The sequence below is a fragment of the Bos javanicus genome, chromosome 25 (genome assembly GCF_032452875.1).
Source record: "Bos javanicus breed banteng chromosome 25, ARS-OSU_banteng_1.0, whole genome shotgun sequence".
Taxonomy (NCBI): Eukaryota; Metazoa; Chordata; class Mammalia; order Artiodactyla; family Bovidae; genus Bos; species Bos javanicus.
In genome coordinates, this window is record NC_083892.1 from 14,560,511 (window position 1) to 14,577,923 (window position 17,413).

The 17,413-nt window shown below is 45.0% G+C and overlaps 1 protein-coding gene and 1 non-coding gene across 2 annotated transcripts in view; one reads left to right on the plus strand and one right to left on the minus strand.

Moving 5' to 3' along the window:
- Nucleotides 1-751: 751 nt before the first annotated feature.
- LOC133238286 (BOS complex subunit NOMO1) overlaps nucleotides 752-17,413 on the plus strand; it is a 56,302-nt gene continuing 39,640 nt past the window's right edge. The window contains exons 1-7 of the mRNA XM_061401219.1: nucleotides 752-1,016; nucleotides 6,845-6,934; nucleotides 8,456-8,501; nucleotides 11,731-11,831; nucleotides 12,719-12,825; nucleotides 15,100-15,172; nucleotides 16,936-17,088. Coding sequence (XP_061257203.1) covers nucleotides 852-1,016; nucleotides 6,845-6,934; nucleotides 8,456-8,501; nucleotides 11,731-11,831; nucleotides 12,719-12,825; nucleotides 15,100-15,172; nucleotides 16,936-17,088 — 735 coding nt within the window. The 5' untranslated portion in view covers nucleotides 752-851. The remainder of the gene's footprint in view (nucleotides 1,017-6,844; nucleotides 6,935-8,455; nucleotides 8,502-11,730; nucleotides 11,832-12,718; nucleotides 12,826-15,099; nucleotides 15,173-16,935; nucleotides 17,089-17,413) is intronic.
- TRNAG-CCC (transfer RNA glycine (anticodon CCC)) lies at nucleotides 10,783-10,855 on the minus strand. The gene has a single exon. It is a non-coding gene; the product is annotated as a tRNA-Gly (tRNA).

The following is a 17,413-nucleotide window of genomic DNA, read 5'->3' on the forward strand; positions in this document are numbered from 1 at the left end:
AAATCCCATGGACAGAGGAGCCTGGTGGGCTGCAGTCCATGGGGTCGCTAAGAGTCGGACAGGACTGAGCAACTTCACTTTCACTTTTCACTTTCACCCCTTGGAGAAGGAAATGGCAACCCACTCCAGTGTTCTTGCCTGGAGAATCCCAGGGATGGGGGAGCCTGGTGGGCTGCCGTCTATGGAGTCGCATAGAGTCCGACACGACTGAAGCGACTTAGCAGCAGCAGCAGCAGCAGCAGAGGTGGGATTAAATACAATTTAAATATCTTTTAAAATATTATGCTGAACTTAAACGACATGTTTTGCTTTAAAAAAAGCTAATTGATCATTTATCATGGAAAGTTACACCAGTCGACACAAATCCCTAAAAGGAGTTTGAGATGATACATCACTTGTGAAATTTACGGGTCAAATAGATTCGGGAAATTTGTTGGATACTTCGATCAATAGTCTCTCGTCATTTCCAGTTTCAGTGCTATTGAATTCCAAAGTAGGGGATTTGGAATTCCAAATTCCTAATTCCAAACCAGGAAACTACGAAATTCAACTTTTCAGTTTATGCCTGTATACCCGCCCCTTGCAACTGCACCTGCCAGACAGTGCGCGGAGTCCTCCAGGCCTCCAGAGGGCACCAATGGTCTCCTTTCATTGCTGAGCTTGTACTGTAGTTATTTGGTCTGGGGGCATGGCCGTGGGGGCGGGGCGCGCATGCGCAGTCGCGGCGTGAGGGGGGCGGGGGGCGGGGACAGGGCTGTCAGTTGCCATCAGAAGAGGAAGCCGCCGGCAACGTGCGGAGTGAGGGGAGGGACCCGGAGGCCTGCGGAGGTTCAGGCTGCAGAGGCCGGGCCATGCGGGGGCGCCGGGGTATGGGGCCACCCGAGCCGGCGGTGGTGGCCGCCACCGTTCTGCTGCTGCTGAGCAGGGTAGAGCCGGCGTGCGGCTCCGAGGACATCGTGGTGGGTTGCGGGGGCTTCGTCAAGTCGGACGTGGAGATCAACTACTCGCTCATTGAGGTGAGTGCCCGCCCCGCGGCCCGGAGCTCGGTGTGTGACCCGGGGCCAGGCGCACAGCCTCGCTGAGCCGCGGTGGCCTCGCCTCCCAGGCGGTTGCCACCAGCCCTCCCCGCAACTGCCCGCATTCTGGGAGCCCTTTCCTCTTCAGAGGCGCTGCTTTCTGCGGGCTCTCTGTTGGTCTCCTCCCCAGTAGCACTGGGGAGGGGGTTCTTATCTTGGGGTCAGCTACGCGGTGGGGTGGGGTGGTGGAGCTCTGAAAGTGTGTGCATGTGGGTGTGAAGGACATTTTTGGTGACGATGATAATGGTTTATAACTTTTGTTAGGTCACACAAAACTGAGGATCCTCCAGATCGAGACCCCAGATACTTAAGAAGGCAAACTCCAGATCCCCACTATGCAGGCCCGAGATCACTTAAAACCCAGTCTCAGCAGAACGCAGACCCCAGATCCTCAAACCCCCAGGAACCCAGACCTTCTGAAACTCAGATTTCCTGAAACCTGTATTCCAGAACCTAGAGACCGCAAGTCTTAACCCCCACGACACTGAGTTCCCCCCCCACCCCGCCAAATTCTAATCGACCATTCCTCCTACCCTCTGGGAAGCTTTAAAAGAGCATGAATTCTCATCCCAGAGATCATGACCCAGTTACTGTCTCTTGGTATCTCTGGGGCTGGGAAACTATTTTTAATCTCCCTGGTTCCCCCACTGGGACCCCTTTCCTCCGATAATGAAGAGTTGTCAGCGCCCTGATCGCTGGGTATTTATTGGAATTACACAAGAGATTTCTGCAGAAGTCTTTTTATTAAGTTGCAAAGCTCTCTTCAGTTAGATGGTTATTAGCCCAGTGGAATTATGACCCAGAAAGCTTTTGTGAAGAGAAAGGGAGATAGATGGAGGTGGGCATAGAAAATCATTTGCAGGATAGATAGGAAGGGACCCCAGGGAGGGCTGGCCTCTATTTTAGGAGGGTAGTTACTGATGATGAGTCAAAAGAAGGGAATTAGAAAAGAAAGACGCTGGAGATGCCCAAGAGAAGGGAGTGGGGACCAAGACCCCAAAGGCATTCTGCCTGAGTACCTAGAGGGCTATGGTGAAGAGTTGAACCAGCATGTTCCTACAAAGCAGGTTCCTGAGAATTGGGGGAGGGGTTGGAAGTAGATTCTACAGCTGTTTGACTTAGCCTTGCTCCAACTCCCAATTTTTGTTCCTGTAGCATGGCATTGGGAGAGAGGCTGCAGAGCTCAGCATCGTGTATTTCCTAAAGAAGTTACTCATCACCTTCAAGACCCCTATATCTGTGGCTTCTCCATCATTTTTGGTCTTAAGAAGTCAGGCATGGGACTTCCTTGAAGGTCCAATGGTTAAGAGTTCACCTTTCAATGCAGGGGAGTGTGGGTTCAATCCCTGGTCAGGGAACTAAGATCCCACAAACCCAGTGGAACATAAATAACCAGAACATAAATAACAGAAGCAATATTGTAGCAAATTCAATAAAGACTTCAAAAATGGTCCACATTAAAAAAAAAAATCTAAAAAGAAGTCAGGTGTTTAATGAATCTACCCACTGGCAATGGCAAGGCTTCTAGGATCTCTGGGTGCCCATGCCACCTTCTGGGCTGTGGGCACAGGGCATTCCAGAAGCTGTCTTGAAAGGCTTTGCAACTTGTAGCTTCCTGGGGCTTCAGGAGAAAAGTGTAGAACACTAGGGACACTCCCACCCCAAACACTTAATAGTGACTATGAGAGTGGAGGGCAGGTTTTGTGACCTAGTGTGAAGTATGTTCCCTGAGCCCTAGGGCTGCCTGTCCAGATGGCCTGAGAAATTCATTCTTTCTTCATTTCTGATTATGAAATCTAGTGTTTCATACACATAATGTATCTTGTCATTCTGTGTCCTAACCTGTGCTTTACAGAATAAATGTGAATAAGATATTTTACAATCATTTCTGGGTTGTGTTTTCTGTGTCCCAGTAAAACTGCCTTCAGTCTTCTCCACCCTTCTTCCCTTCTGGGTATTTTCCCATCATATTCATTCAGTTAGTAACTGTTGAGTGAGCCCCAGCGTGTTCTGAAGCCTTGTCCCTGGTGTTCTGAATAGTTCAGTGAACAGAGCAGACAAAGTACCTAAAAAAGAAAAACTGTATTGGTTGCTAATTTTTTAACTGTTAGGAGGTTTCACATTAAAAACTGCATTCCTGATTTCTCTGGAAAGCCAGCTGATCTTTGGGCTGCAAAACTTGGCTTGGGTTAAGAAGCAGTCCTGTCACCTTTTAGATGAATGCCCATTGACGGGACTTCCCTGGCCCCTCTGGACAGGTGGATCTTCAGTCCCTGCTTTAAGTGCATGCATCTGAATTTCTTTTTGGCCTGTGAATAAGGTCGGGTATTTGTGGAGTATTTACACCGCATAAGACACTCATGAAGTGTAAGCCATGGTCACTGCCCATGGGAGCCTGCAGTCTGTACGTCATTTCACAGTGTTCCTTTCCTAAGCACACACATTGTGGATTTGCTGCTTTCTACATTGTCTTAGCTGATATGACTGAGTTCTGTCATTTTCGTGTTATACTCACAGATTACTAACATTGAAAGTTTTTAGATGGATGTTCAGTTCAGTTCAGTTCAGTTGCTCAGTCGTGTCTGACTCTTTGTGACCCCATGAATCATTCCTTCCAAAGAACACCCAGGACTGATCTCCACTGGTTGGATCTCCTTGCAGTCCAAGGGACTCTCAAGAATCTTCTCCAACACCACATTTCAAAAGCATCAATTCTTCGGCATGCAGCTTTCTTCACAGTCCAACTCTCACATCCATACATGACCACAGGAAAAACCATAGCCTTGACTAGACGGATCTTTGTTGACAAAGTAATGGCTCTGCTTTTGAATATGCTATCTAGGTTGGTCATAACTTTCCTTCCAAGGAGTAAGCGTCTTTTAATTTCATGGCTGCGGTCACTATCTGCAGTGATTTTGGAACCCCCAAAATAAAGTCTGACACTGTTTCCACTGTTTCCCCATCTATTTCCCATGAAGTGATGGGATCAGATGCAGTGATCTTCATTTTCTGAATGTTGAGCTTTAAGCCAACTTTTTCACTTTCCTCTTTCACTTTCATCAAGATGCTTTTTAGTTCCTCTTCACTTTCTGCCATAAGGGTGGTGTCATCTGCATATCTGAGGTTATTGATATTTCTCCCGGCAATCTTAATTCCAGCTTGTGCTTCGTCCAGCCCAGCGTTTCTCATGATGTACTCTGCATATAAGTTAAATAAGCAGGGTGACAGTATACAGCCTTGACGTACTCCTTTTCCTATTTGGAACCAGTCTGTTGTTCCATGTCCAGTTCTAACTGTTGCTTCGTGACCTGCATACAGGTTTCTCAAGAGGCAGGTCAGGTGGTCTGGTATTCCCATCTCTTGAAGAATTTTCCACAGTTTATTGTATCCACACAGTCAAAGGCTTTGGCATAGTCAATAAAGCAGAAATAGATATTTTTTCTGTAACTCCTCTTGCTTTTTCAGTGATCTAGCGGATGTTCGCAGTTTGATCTCTGAGAGTTCCTCTGCCTTTTCTAAAACCAACTTGAACATCTGGTTCAAGTTGAAGTTCACAGTTCATGTATTGCTGAAGCCTGGCTTGGAGAATTTTGAGCATTACTTTACTAGCGTGTGAGATGAGTGCAATTGTGGGATAGTTTGAGCATTCTTTGGCATTGCCTTTCTTTGGGATTGGAATGAAAACTGACCTTTTCCAGTCCTGTGGCCACTGCTGAGTTTTCCAAATTTGCTGGCATATTGAGTGCAGCACTTTCACAGCATCATGTTTCAGGACTTGGAATAGCTCAACTGGAATTCCATCACCTCCACTAGCTTTGTTCATAGTGATGCTTTCTAAGGCCCACTTGACTTTACATTCCAGGATGTCTGGCTCTAGGTCAGTGATCACACCATCATGATTATCTTGGTTGTGAAGATCTTTTTTGTACAGTTCTTCTGTGTATTCTTGCCACCTCTTCTTAATATCTTCTGCTTCTGTTAGGTCCATACCATTTCTGTCCTTTATTGAGCCCACCTTTGCATGAAATGTTCCCTCGGTATCTCTCATTTTCTTGAAGTGATCTCTAGTCTTTCCCATTCTGTTGTTTTCCTCTATTTCTTTGCACTGATCACTGAGGAAGGCTTTCTTATCTCTTCTTGCTATTCTTTGGAACTCTGCATTTAGATGCTTATATCTTTCCTTTTCTCCTTTGTTTTTCACTTCTCTTCTTTTCACAGCTATTTGTAAGGCCTCCCCAGACAGCCATTTTGCTTTTTTGCATTTCTTTTCTATGGGGATGGTCTTGATCCCTGTTTGTACAATGTCATGAACCTCAGTCCATAGTTCATTAAGCACTCTCTCTATCAGATCTAGGCCCTTAAATCTATTTCTCACTTCCACTGTATAATCATAAGGGATTTGATTTAGGTCATACCTGAATGGTCTAGTGGTTATATACATGTATAACTGAATCACTGTGCTATACACCAGGGACTAAGCACAACACTGAAAGTCAACTATATGTCTTTTTTTTTAAGTACCTTCAGTTCAGTTCAGTTCAATTGCTCAGTTGTGTCTGACTCTTTGCGACCCCCATGAATCACAGCACGCCAGGCCTCCCTGTCCATCACCAACTTCTGGAGTTCTCTCAGACTCACATCCATCGAGTCAGTGATGCCATCCAGCCATCTCATCCTCTCTTGTCCTCTTCTCCTCCTGCCCCCAATCCCTCCCAGCATCAGAGTCTTTTCCAATGAGTCAACTCTTCGCAGGAGGTGGCCAAAGTACTGGAGTTTCAGCTTTAGCATCATTCCTTCCAAAGAATACCCAGGGCTGATCTCCTTTAGAATGGACTGGTTGGATCTCCTTGCAGTCCAAGGGACTCAAGAGTCTTCTCCAACACCACAGTTCAAAAGCATCAATTCTTCGGTGCTCAGCCTTCTTCACAGTCCAACTCTCACATCCATACATGACCACAGGAAAAACCATAGCCTTGACTAGACGGACTTTAGTTGGCAAAGTAATGTCTCTGCTTTTCAATATGCTATCTAGGTTGGTCATAACTTTTCTGCCAAGGAGTAAGTGTCTTTTAATTTCATGGCTGCAGTCACCATGAAAATGCAATTCCTGAACTCCACTTCTGTTTCTAAAACAGAAGGTCTAAGGTGAGGGCCTTAGACCAAGGACCTATCCTTAGACCTTCTTTTTTAGAAACAAGTGGAGTTCAGGAATTGCATTTTTTAAGGTACTTAAAAAAAAAAGAAGTATAGTTGACTTTCAGTGCTGTGTTTAGTCCCTGGTGTACAGCACAGTGATTCAGTTATACGTGTGTATACATTCTTCTTCGTATTCTTTTTCGTTGAGGTTTATTGGAGGATATTGAATGTAGTTCCTTGTGCTATTCAACTCTACCTGGTTGCTTATCCATCCTGTATATACAATAGCTTGCTTCTGGTGGTCCCAAATTTCCAATCCAACCCTCCCCAGGAATTGCATTTTAACAAGCCCCTTTCTAACAGCAAAATTGGTTTTAGACCCCAAATCAACATAGCGACAGACTAAAATAAACTGAAAAGCATTGAAAAGTACAACTTTTAGTTTCTAATCTGAAAAATAGCGAATCACATTATTTGGGATGCTTTGTGTTATTTCCCTCTATCTGTAATGCCCATTGTTCTCAGCTTCCTAAAGTAGGTCCTCAGCAAATGCATTTTGACTGAATGCATTCAGGTTCATTGTATATAGCTAATTCTCAATGGTGATAACATGACTTCTCTTTCCTTTCTAGATAAAGTTGTACACCAAACATGGGACTTTGAAATACCAGACAGACTGTGCCCCTAACAATGGTTACTTTATGATCCCCTTGTATGATAAGGTAAGAGGAGAGAGCACTTCAGTGGTTTATGATGGGAGGTTGTCAGTGTGGCCCACAGGGCTGTGCTAACTGGGAGAGTAGCTTTGCCAAGTGAGCAAATACACCTCTGTTTTGTAAGTTACAAGCGGAATATGGCAGTTCTGGCCAAACTATGAGGGTGACGGCTTATGTACTGGTTTGATTGAATAGCAGTGATTCTCAATGTCTCCAGGGATACTTGGCAGTGTCTCGAGACATTTGGGCTGTTAGAACCGTGAGGGAGGGAGAGTGGTCCATTATCTCCTGCTTGGAGGCCAAGAATGGAGCTAAACAGGCTGCCATGCTGTGCAGGTCAGGGAAAATGTCAGTGGTTCCAAGTCTGAGAAACCCTGACTTAATAGAACTTCCTATTAATACTTGCAAGCAGGTTAAAACATTGTTAAAAAGTATTACACAGGGCTTCCCTGCCAATGGAGGGGATATGGGCTTGATCCCTCTTCCCGAAAGATCCCACGTGCTGTGGGACAGCTAAGCTCGTGCGTCACGACTACTGAGCCAATGGTCTACAACAGGAGAGGTCACCGGAGTGAAAACACTGGGCATCTTGGAGAGTAGCCCTTGCTTGGTACAACTAGAGAAAGCCCACGCACAGCAGTGAAGACCCAGCACAGCCAGTGATAAATAGACAAACAAGTGATTTTTAAAAAGTATTATACAAGTAGTGTGTGGGGGAAAAAAAAATCAAAGTTTTTAGAAGTATATAAAGTATATTTTATCTTTTATCCCCCAAGTCCCCCTGATGACTTCTGATAAAAGTTTCAGTGTGTATCCTAGCAGATGGTGTTCTCAGTGTTTAGAGTTGTACGGATATCCAAGAATATACATGCATATACACGTATGCAGACATGCAAACACGTGTGCTTAGAGATGGGTATCCGCATGCCTGTATTCCTACTCCCCATCCTCCCCACATTTCAGCTTTTTATGTGGAAATGTAGATAAACACAGGAAGTTAAAAAAGTTATTACTAACAACACGATAAGTGAATTACAAGAGATAAATATTCTTGAACTTATATCTATGCATAATAGCTAAGATTGTTTTCTAGAGGTGGACTAGTAGATATTGTAATCTTTTTTTTTTTTTTTTTTTAAAGGATTCTCAAGGAACCCTTTACTCAAGGGTGTATGAATAAAATCTCGTTTTAAGAATTGGCTTTAGTTTCTAAAGGTCTGGCTGACCCTGGCAGACTTCAGGGTTAACATATGAAGGGTAAACATGAAACAGTAGAATGTTTGGTATTGAAAGACCATGAGTGGCTGAATACAGTGTCTCCAACTCTTTGCTGGATTAAATAGGAGTTTCTGGGGTTGAACTTGCCACACTGGTAGGGAGTCAAAAGTCCACTCCCATTTATGAGTGCAAAGTTTACACTTGGAATTCCATTCCAGGTGTGAAAATTCTACTTTACATGATTGTAAAAGTTGAAGGGTCATCAGTTCCTAGTCTTCTGCATTGATTTTTTTTTTTTCCCCCTCATAGGGAGATTTCATTCTGAAGATTGAGCCTCCTCTAGGGTGGAGTTTTGGTAAGTTAACAAATAACCAGGTATACTTTGTAAAGGATTAGTCTGTATGGTGAATATTAAATTGATGGAGTGCAGAGACTGTTAAAATATGAAGGATTCATTTCTAGTGTGCAAGAGCGTTTTTTTAACTCCTCCATCCCTGTTACTTTAGAGTAGATTGGATTTACTTTAGACCTATCCTAAGGTTTTCTGTCTTGTTTCTTGAAATAGGCATCTTTTCTTGTACATCATAGGAAATTCCGTTTTTGCAGCTTCATTCATTTAGTGCCAGAAGAACTTGATGCCTATAGGGGTCAGGAGTGGGGACTTGATTTCTGGCCTGGGATGGCTTCTTTCTTAGCTCCCTCAGTGTTTTTTTAATAAACTTTTTTTTAGTGAATTAATGGTAATATTAAACATTGTGTAATTTGACATAAAAATTCAGATCTACTTAAGAAATCAGAAGATCTGGCAACCTTGAGGCCTTACCAGCTCTGTGACAACTTTGGACAATTATTTCCACTGGGTCAGCATCCATCAGGCTCCCAGATGGCTCACTGGTAAAGCCTCCACCTGCCAGTGCAGGAGACACAAGAGACACAGGTTCGATCCCTGGGTCAGGAAGATCCCTTGGAGGAGGAAATGGCAATCCACTCTGGTATTCTTGCCTGGGAAATCCCATGGATTAAGGAGCATGGTGGGCTACAGTCCATGGGGTCACAGAGTAGGACACAACTCTTAAAATGTGTGCATACATGCTCAGTTGTGTCCGACTCTTAAAAGCAGTCTTTCTGCACACAGAAAGGCTGCAGACTTCCCTGAGGTGCGTGTCTTAGCACGGTTGGAGGAGTGAAAGTGGGGTTGATCAGAAGAAAGGGTTCTACCCTGGTGTGGCTGATATTTTTGGAGAGCAGAGCCTGGATATTTTGGTAGAGGTGGGTGTGTGATCCCAGTTCTGTAGCCTGGGGGGAGAAAGGGAGCCCAGTTGTTCCTACCAGGCCTGCCTGTGAGTTAGGGGAGGAGGAATTGAGTCCCTGCTGTCACAGAGGCAGCGACTTGCATCTGGGAGACGAAATTCTTTCTCAGGTCACAGCCGGGGCTGCCTGACTGCTGGGGTCCAGACACTGGAGGGGAGTCAGAGCCAAGCCCTGGCCTGAGAGGTTGCAGATTGGAGGCCTGCGGGAGTGTTTTGTTTGAATCCCCTCCCTACTTGTCAGTTCTTTTTCTTTTGATAAGCTTGTTAATTGAATCATAGCATGCGTGTATGCATGTGTGCTAAATCGCTTCAGTCACGTCCGACTCGGTGCGGCCCTGTGGGCTGTATCCCACCAGGCTCCTCTGTCCATGGGATTCTCCACCCAAGAATACTGGAGTGGATTGCCATGCTCTCCTCCAGTGGATCTTTGCGACCCAGGGATAGAACCCGATTCTCTTGGTTTCAGAAATTCTTGTGACAGAGGTATCAGGCAATGAAGTTCAACAAAGTGAACACACATAACCACCTCCTAGATGAGGAGACAGAACCTGACCAACTCCCAGAAGTGCTCCACCCCAGGTGCTTACGAACTGCCCTGCCCGACCTAAAATGATAGCTTATTTTACCTGTTTTGATTAAATGGAATCATCCAAGGTACAGTTTTGTGCCTGGTTTCTTTCTCGATGTTGTTCACAGGATTCATCCTTGCTGTGTGTTACTATGTTAGTTCATTCGATTGCTGTGTGACAGAAGGTGATTTACCCCTTCTGCTGTTGGTGGGCAGTTGGGTCTTGTCCCGATTTTGGCCACTGAGAATAGCGTTCTGTGAACGTCCTCGTTACTCCTGTGAATCTTGTGGTGCACACGTGTCTGCGTTCCTGTTGAGTATTAATATACACCAGGGGTGGAATTGCTGGGCAGTAGACTTTTTACGTGTAATCCAGCCCTAGTAGAGATTTCTGGGCCAGCAGAGTAGGTGTTGCAGAGCTTTGCTTTAGCAGCCGTGTGTAAGAGTTCAGTCCTCCACATCCTCACCAGCGTTGGCTGTCAGTCTCTTTTAGCTGTCCTGATGGTGGGGCGGTTTCAGCCACTCACTGTGGTCTCAATTTGCATTTCCTGACGGTCCATGATTTGAACACTTTTTCATGTGTGTGCTGGCCATTTGGATATTCTCTTTTGTGAGGTGCCTGATAGATTTTATCCATTTTCCACTGACATCTTCCCCTGTGTGTGTTTGTAATTCTTTATTTTACCTGGAGTTCTCTTTTTGAAAAAGTCATCTCTCTTTTTTTTTTTGGCCGCACCACATAACATGTGGAATCTTAGTTCCCTGACCAGGGATCGAACCTGGGACCTTGGCAGTGGGAGTGCAGAGTCCTAGCCACTGGACCGCCAGGGAACTCCCCTGAAATTCTCTCGATTTGTCCATTTTTTTTCCTCTCCCTATCACTTCACATTCTTCCTAACTTTTTAAAAACTCAACTTTAACCCATATTATGATGAACTCTTCAGTTATTTTTAATTTCCTTGAATTGGTTGCTGATACTGAAAAATCAGGACACAGCAGATAAGACCCAGATTTTCAGTTTTTCATGAGAACTTGGAAGCTCGGGCAGCACTGGGTCATGCAGCAATAGTGGGTGGAAGCTGTCCCCTTTTTTCCATTTGCCTCAGTCCACACTTGGCCTCTGCTGACTTCCAGTCCCCCAGTTTACTATGGACCCTGGAGTTTATGGTCTTGGTATAATGTGGCTGAACTCACGTACTTGATCAGGAGACAGATCTGGAGCCAGACGTTTGGGATTGAGAGTGGGCTCTGTCCCTCAGGAGCTCTGATTTTAGGAGAATCCTTAACCTTTCTGTGCCTCAGTTTACCCTTCAATCAGCTGCAGTGTTACTACCTACCTCTGAGATAGTTGTCAGGGTTAAGTGCACCTGGCTCAGTGCCTGGTCTCTGGTGGGTGTTCAGTAAATAAAAGTTTCTGGTGCTTACTAGATTTTCCATGGGACTCTGAGATACAACTCAGCCGCGAGACTGTTATAAACGTATCTTATACTCTTAACCCTGGTTCCCTCTAGGGTGGGGGAGGGAGACTTTTCCCTCCTCCTCCTCCCTTTGGATTTCCAGCCACATGAGTGGCTCAGAAATGAATACAGTGAAAATTAAGCAGTGCAGTATGTTTTATGTGACAGTTTGTATCCTGTCCCAGAACTCAGCTTGCTCTTGTGTCCTGTCCCCTGTCCCCCTCCCCCTACCCCCCTGTCATCGCACAGAGCCGACCACCGTGGAGCTGTACGTGGATGGTGTCAGCGACATCTGCACGAAGGGCGGGGACATCAACTTCGTGTTCACAGGCTTCTCCGTGAATGGAAAGGTCTGGCGTTTGTCACGTTTGCTCTGTGGTACAGACTCAGTCTCCTCTTACCTTTAAAAAAGTGAGAGTTTTGAAACGGGGGCTTTGAGGCTATGAGGGATGCACAGACAAGCTTCAGGAGGGCCTGGGAGCTCGATGAAACTGTATGTAAAATGTGGCGGGTGTTCTAGGGGGCTGGGTCTGGGTTGCTGGTCACTGCTTTGTCCGAGTACAGACAGCAGGATGGCCTTGTAGGGAGACAGGGTCTCAGGGGCCAGTCTCCCCTGCGCGGCCTGCAGTGCCACGGCTGAGATGCACTTGTTATTGCCTGCCTTTTCTTCACAGTGGGTTTATGCTCCTTTCCCTTTACCCTGAGAGGGAGGGCTTTTGGTCCTGGCTTTGTGTCTGGGTTTCTTGTTGGAGATGGGGACCCCGGGCATTTATTCTTTCTCTGTGGCCTGGTCGTGCATCTTTAACTGACGATGCTTTAGAGTCACTCTCAGAGCTGAAAGAGTCCACCTGCTAATGCAGGAGACAAGGGTTCACTCCCTGGGTCGGGAGGATCCCCTGGAGAAAGAAATGGCAACCCAGTCTGATATTCTTGCCTGCAAAATTCCATGGACAGAGGAGCCTGGCATTCTGCAGTCCAGGGGATCACAAAGAATTGGACATGATGGAGCAGCCAAGCACGCAATAGAGTCAATGAGCTGAAGTGTCATTTTCCTGTTGCTGTTCCTTCTCCCTGTGCTCCTGCTTCCCCAGGAAGGGCAACCACGATCTCTACCGTCTTTTCCAAGGAATCCTGACCCAAAGAAGGTCATGGCAGCAGGCGCAGACTGGACAGTGCTGCTGAGGGGAGGATGTGGCTGCTGGGCGGCTCCTAACCTCCTCCTCCTTCTCCACGGCAGGTTCTCAGCAAAGGGCAGCCCCTGGGCCCCGCAGGAGTTCAGGTGTCGCTGCGAAACATGGGCACCGACGCGAAGATCCAGTCCACAGTCACACAGCCTGGCGGAAAGTGAGTTAATGCTGTGCCGCCCTGCCCTGCAGCTACAGCTGGACCCTGATGCTGGGGGTGGGTTCAGACCCTGATTCAGCCTCGTACCCTCAGACAGGCTCATACCCCACAGGGCCTCACGTTCCTTACCTGTGAAGTGGAAGTCTTTTGACCCATATCTAGCGGTGATGAGATGATTAAAAACGACATAAATAAAGCACCCGCTGCAGGACTAAGCCTTCATTTACCGGCTGGGACTGGCTCTGGTTCCCAGGTGGCTCAGTGGTAAAGAACCTACCTGCTAATGCAGGAGACGTGGATTTGATCCCTGGTTTGGGAAGATCCCTTGGAGTAGGAAATGGCAGCCCACTTCAGTATTTTTGCCTGGAAAATTCCATGGGCAGAGGAGCCAGGTGGGCTACAGTCCATGGGGTCACGAAAGAATTGAACATGACCGAGCATGGCGTGGTGTGGCACTGGCTCTGGAGTCCAGCAGCCGGTTTGAATCCTGTTTCTCCCATTTGCTGGCTGTCTGCCCCACGGCAAGTTACTTAAGACTGCTATGCTTTGGTTTCTTCATTTATGAATGAGGATAATCATGGAACCTACCACCTAAGGTTATTGAGAAGATTAAATTACGGTATTATTGTTTCAAACTGCCTGGCATAGAATATGCACTTAATAACTTTTAGCTCAATACAGATTAGCTCAATTACAATCTTTAAAAATCATTTTATCACTATTACATCGCAATCATTTTGTAGTTGGAACTGATGACTATTTAATTAACCTTGTTGAGTCAAATTTAAAGCATTTATGTAATGGATTTATATTGTTGCGTTGTAAATGTTAATAGATGTGCCAAGATTAATATCCGAATAGTTCCAGCTGATCATTTTGAAAGCATACAAATCACCATTGACTGCTTCAGTACACAAATCTGACTAAACTGCAAAATAGAAATTTATAATGAGCCTGTCAGTATATCATCCAATTTTTAACTGATGCTTGTTGGAATTATATTTCAGTTTTGAAAAATACTTCTTGTTGCCTCTCCAGCCCCCTCCTCTGATCTGTAGAAGGGAATGTAGGACTTTCATTTTCTCTGGTCTCAGTAATTTGCTGCTGGCCCTGCTGGGGACTTGAGCTTTCTGAACCCCTTCCTGCGCGCACGGAGAGTCATGTGCAGAACTGGGGTGCTGTGAGCACGAGTTAGAGGCTGAATCTGACCCAGACCGAAACCCAGTGGCAGTATCAGCACCCCTGTGGCCAGCGCGGCCCTGTGCAGTTATTATAGGCGACATCTGATGTGATAAATACCACCGCGGAAGAAGGAGCTGAGTTGAAATTTTGGCATTCCTGTCACTGGAATTAGCCTGCCTGTGGTCTGGTGCTTTTGCACATCTGAAGGGCTAACTGTGTCAGAATCCTGGACGCAGTGTTTCCAGCCTCAACTCATCTCATTCTGGTCTTGGTTTGTTCACAACTGCTAGAACAGTCTTTATCGGCTTCTGGTTTCATCACAGTTGCTTTGCGCAAGAGCCCAGAGTGGCTTCTGTTTGTTCCTGATAACAGATCTTAATAAACTGTCTGGGGTTGGAGTCAGCTCGTTATCACCTGCCCCTGACGCTAGTGTCGTCTTGTGTCAGCGTCCGTCAGCTTAGCGGGCCTGTCCACCGATTGTTTCTTTCAATATTCTCCTTAAATTTTTTAATGAGTTCGATTAGTCACTTGATTATGGCCTTTTTTTTTTTTTAATATTATTTTTCGTCCTCACTGTGTGGCGTGTGGGATCTTCATTCCCTAACCAGGGGTTGAACCCATGCCACCTGCAGCGGAAGCGTGGGGTCTTAACCTCTGGACCGCCAGAAAAGTCCCTGTCCCCCATTCTTCACACATCTTTCCTCCCTTCCCACTTCTCTTCGTTTAGACACTTCCCCTCTCCTCACCTCTTCATGCCTCTCTGTCGGCACACGCTTGAATGATCTGTGACTGACCCCTGCTGAACCACAGGGGCTGGTGTTTAGACTAGAATCCCTGGGGCTGAAGGAAAATATCAGCCTTCCTTCTCGTTAGCACACGAGCCCCTCTCCTTGCACACAGCCAGTGCCCAGTAAGTGCTGTCTGATGAGGATTTGAACAGCGAAGGATTGAATTTCATTTATGCTCCTTTAACTGGCTCAGGGCAAGTTTGTGGTAACTCATGCATCATTTTCTTGTGCTTGGAAGAGTAGTCCTAAATTAGAAATATTCAGGTTGCTGGGAGAAAGTGAAGTGGTATTTTTTATTTCTTAGGTTTGCATTTTTTAAAGTTCTTCCTGGAGATTATGAAATCCTTGCAACTCATCCAACCTGGCCATTGAAAGAGGTGAGCATTTATTTCCATTATGTTGACGGCCATGCCAACAGTGTGCTGGTTTGGGGACAAATGGAGTGGTTTTCAATTTCGGGTATGAAATTATTTTATGTTTTTTCTAGAAGTTCATGGAAAAAAACAATGATACTGCTGATTAGTTTGGTGGTGTTTATACAGGAAAACTCACACACTGTAGCAGATGTTGCTTACGTTGGTTTCTGTTTTAGGTAACGACATTGTCTTCCTGCTGTGAAGTTGGTTTGTTATTAACTTATACCTGTTTTAAGCTAAATCAACACCAGAGGGACCTGATGAGATTATTTTATTGTTCTTTTTTCTGTCTGTAACAGCAATACTTATTTCGAATTCTTGTTCTTGTGGCCAAGGAGAATATGTAAGAATGTTTATTGCAGCTTTGTTTGTAATGGCTGAATATTGCAATATGTCCATGAAGGGGAGAGTGGACTGTGGTTTCATCACATGATAGAATTCTGTATATCAACAATAATGAATGAACCAGAGCCACGTGTATCAATATGACTGTACTTCAAAATGTAACATTGAAGGGAAAAGGCAAGCTGCTGAAGGTCAAGGAAATATGATGCCATTTACATAGTGATTAGAAACACTTGTGATCAGAACCACTTCTGGATACATTCATATGTGGAAAAACTATAAAGATGCTGCAAATGGGAATGGCGAGCAGTGTATTCACCATGGTACTGATGTCTGCAGAGGGAGGGAGGAGGGGTGTGCAGGTCTGCAGGGTCTGGAATTGCATTTCTTCTCTTTTATTCTTTGGCTGGTTGGAGCTTATGTAGGTCTTCTTTGGTATAGATCCCTGTATCTTTATGTTTGACTGAAATAGTTTAAAGATCGAAAAAAAGAAGACACCTACTAAATGTGGTTCTGTAAATAGCTGAAAAAACAGTTTGAAATAAGACCTAAAGGACATTTCAAAAGGTTAGTTTTTATATTGGTTTTTGAGGCTGTGTTTCATTCTTGCTAAAGAAGCATCAGAATTTCAGTTTTTACTCTGAGTTTTATGCATTTAAAAGTGATGATATAATTTCACACCTCGATGTGTCTGTATACTGTTTATGGTCTGGTTCTTAGGATTTTTCTCTTCTGGTCAACATTTTAAAATGTTTCACTTAAAACTCAGTAGCTTACACATTATAAATAGAATACGTTTTAAGATTTGCCTTGTTTGTTAGTTGTATGCAAAAGGAATTTGAGTTTATTCATGTAAAATTGTGTTTTAAAGTAAAGCAGGCTATTAAGAGTCAGGAAAATGGTTGCCCTTTGGGGGAGCAGTATCAGGAAAGGAGCAGGAGGGGGCTTCTGAGGACCCAGTGTCTGGGTGCTGGATGCATGGTGTGTTTGGGAAAATAACTGTTCCTGTGTGAATTGTACTTTTAACGAAGAGATTAAAAATACATGGATGCATACCATTCAACATAGAAAAAAATGTTCATTAAAAAAAAGTCGGAACATACAGAAGAACATAAAGGAGTGGAAATGGAAAATTTGGAAGGTGGAAAAGTGTAAAAGAAATAAAATGCCACCATCATCATTTCCATTTTGCCGCTTTTCCCTGCACTTCATCTTGCCCATGAAAAACAGTTGTGATCATGCTACACATTCGTACGCAGTTTTATACCATTTCATTTGTTGCTTTTCTCCGACTTAATATTTTAGTGGAAGCATGTCCTCCTGTTGTTAAACGCTTTGTGAGCGTCTGTCCTTTTGGAAGTTAAAATCTTCTTTTGTAGGCGAGCACCACTGTGCGAGTGACCAACTCCAACGCCAACGCCGCGGGCCCCCTCATAGTGGCCGGCTACAACGTGTCTGGCTCTGTCCGCAGCGATGGGGAACCCATGAAAGGGGTGAAGTTTCTTCTCTTTTCTTCTTTAGTGACCAAAGAGGTAAGCAAAGAGGAGTGAAGAACAAGAGAGACTGTGGGCAGGGAGTGGAGGAGATGGGAGATCAGAGACTAAGAAATTCAGGTCAGTCACAGACATGGAAAACAAACTTAGGGTTACCCGAGGGGAAAGCTGGGCAGGGGAGGGATAAATTAGGAGCTTGACATTAACATATGCACACTACTGAATATAAAATAGATAAACAATAAGATCCTACTGTATAGCACAGAGGTGCATACGTACTCGGTCATGTCTGACTCTTTGTGAGTCCATGGACTGCAGCCCACCAGGCTCCCCTGTCTATGGGATTTTCCAGGCAAGAATACTG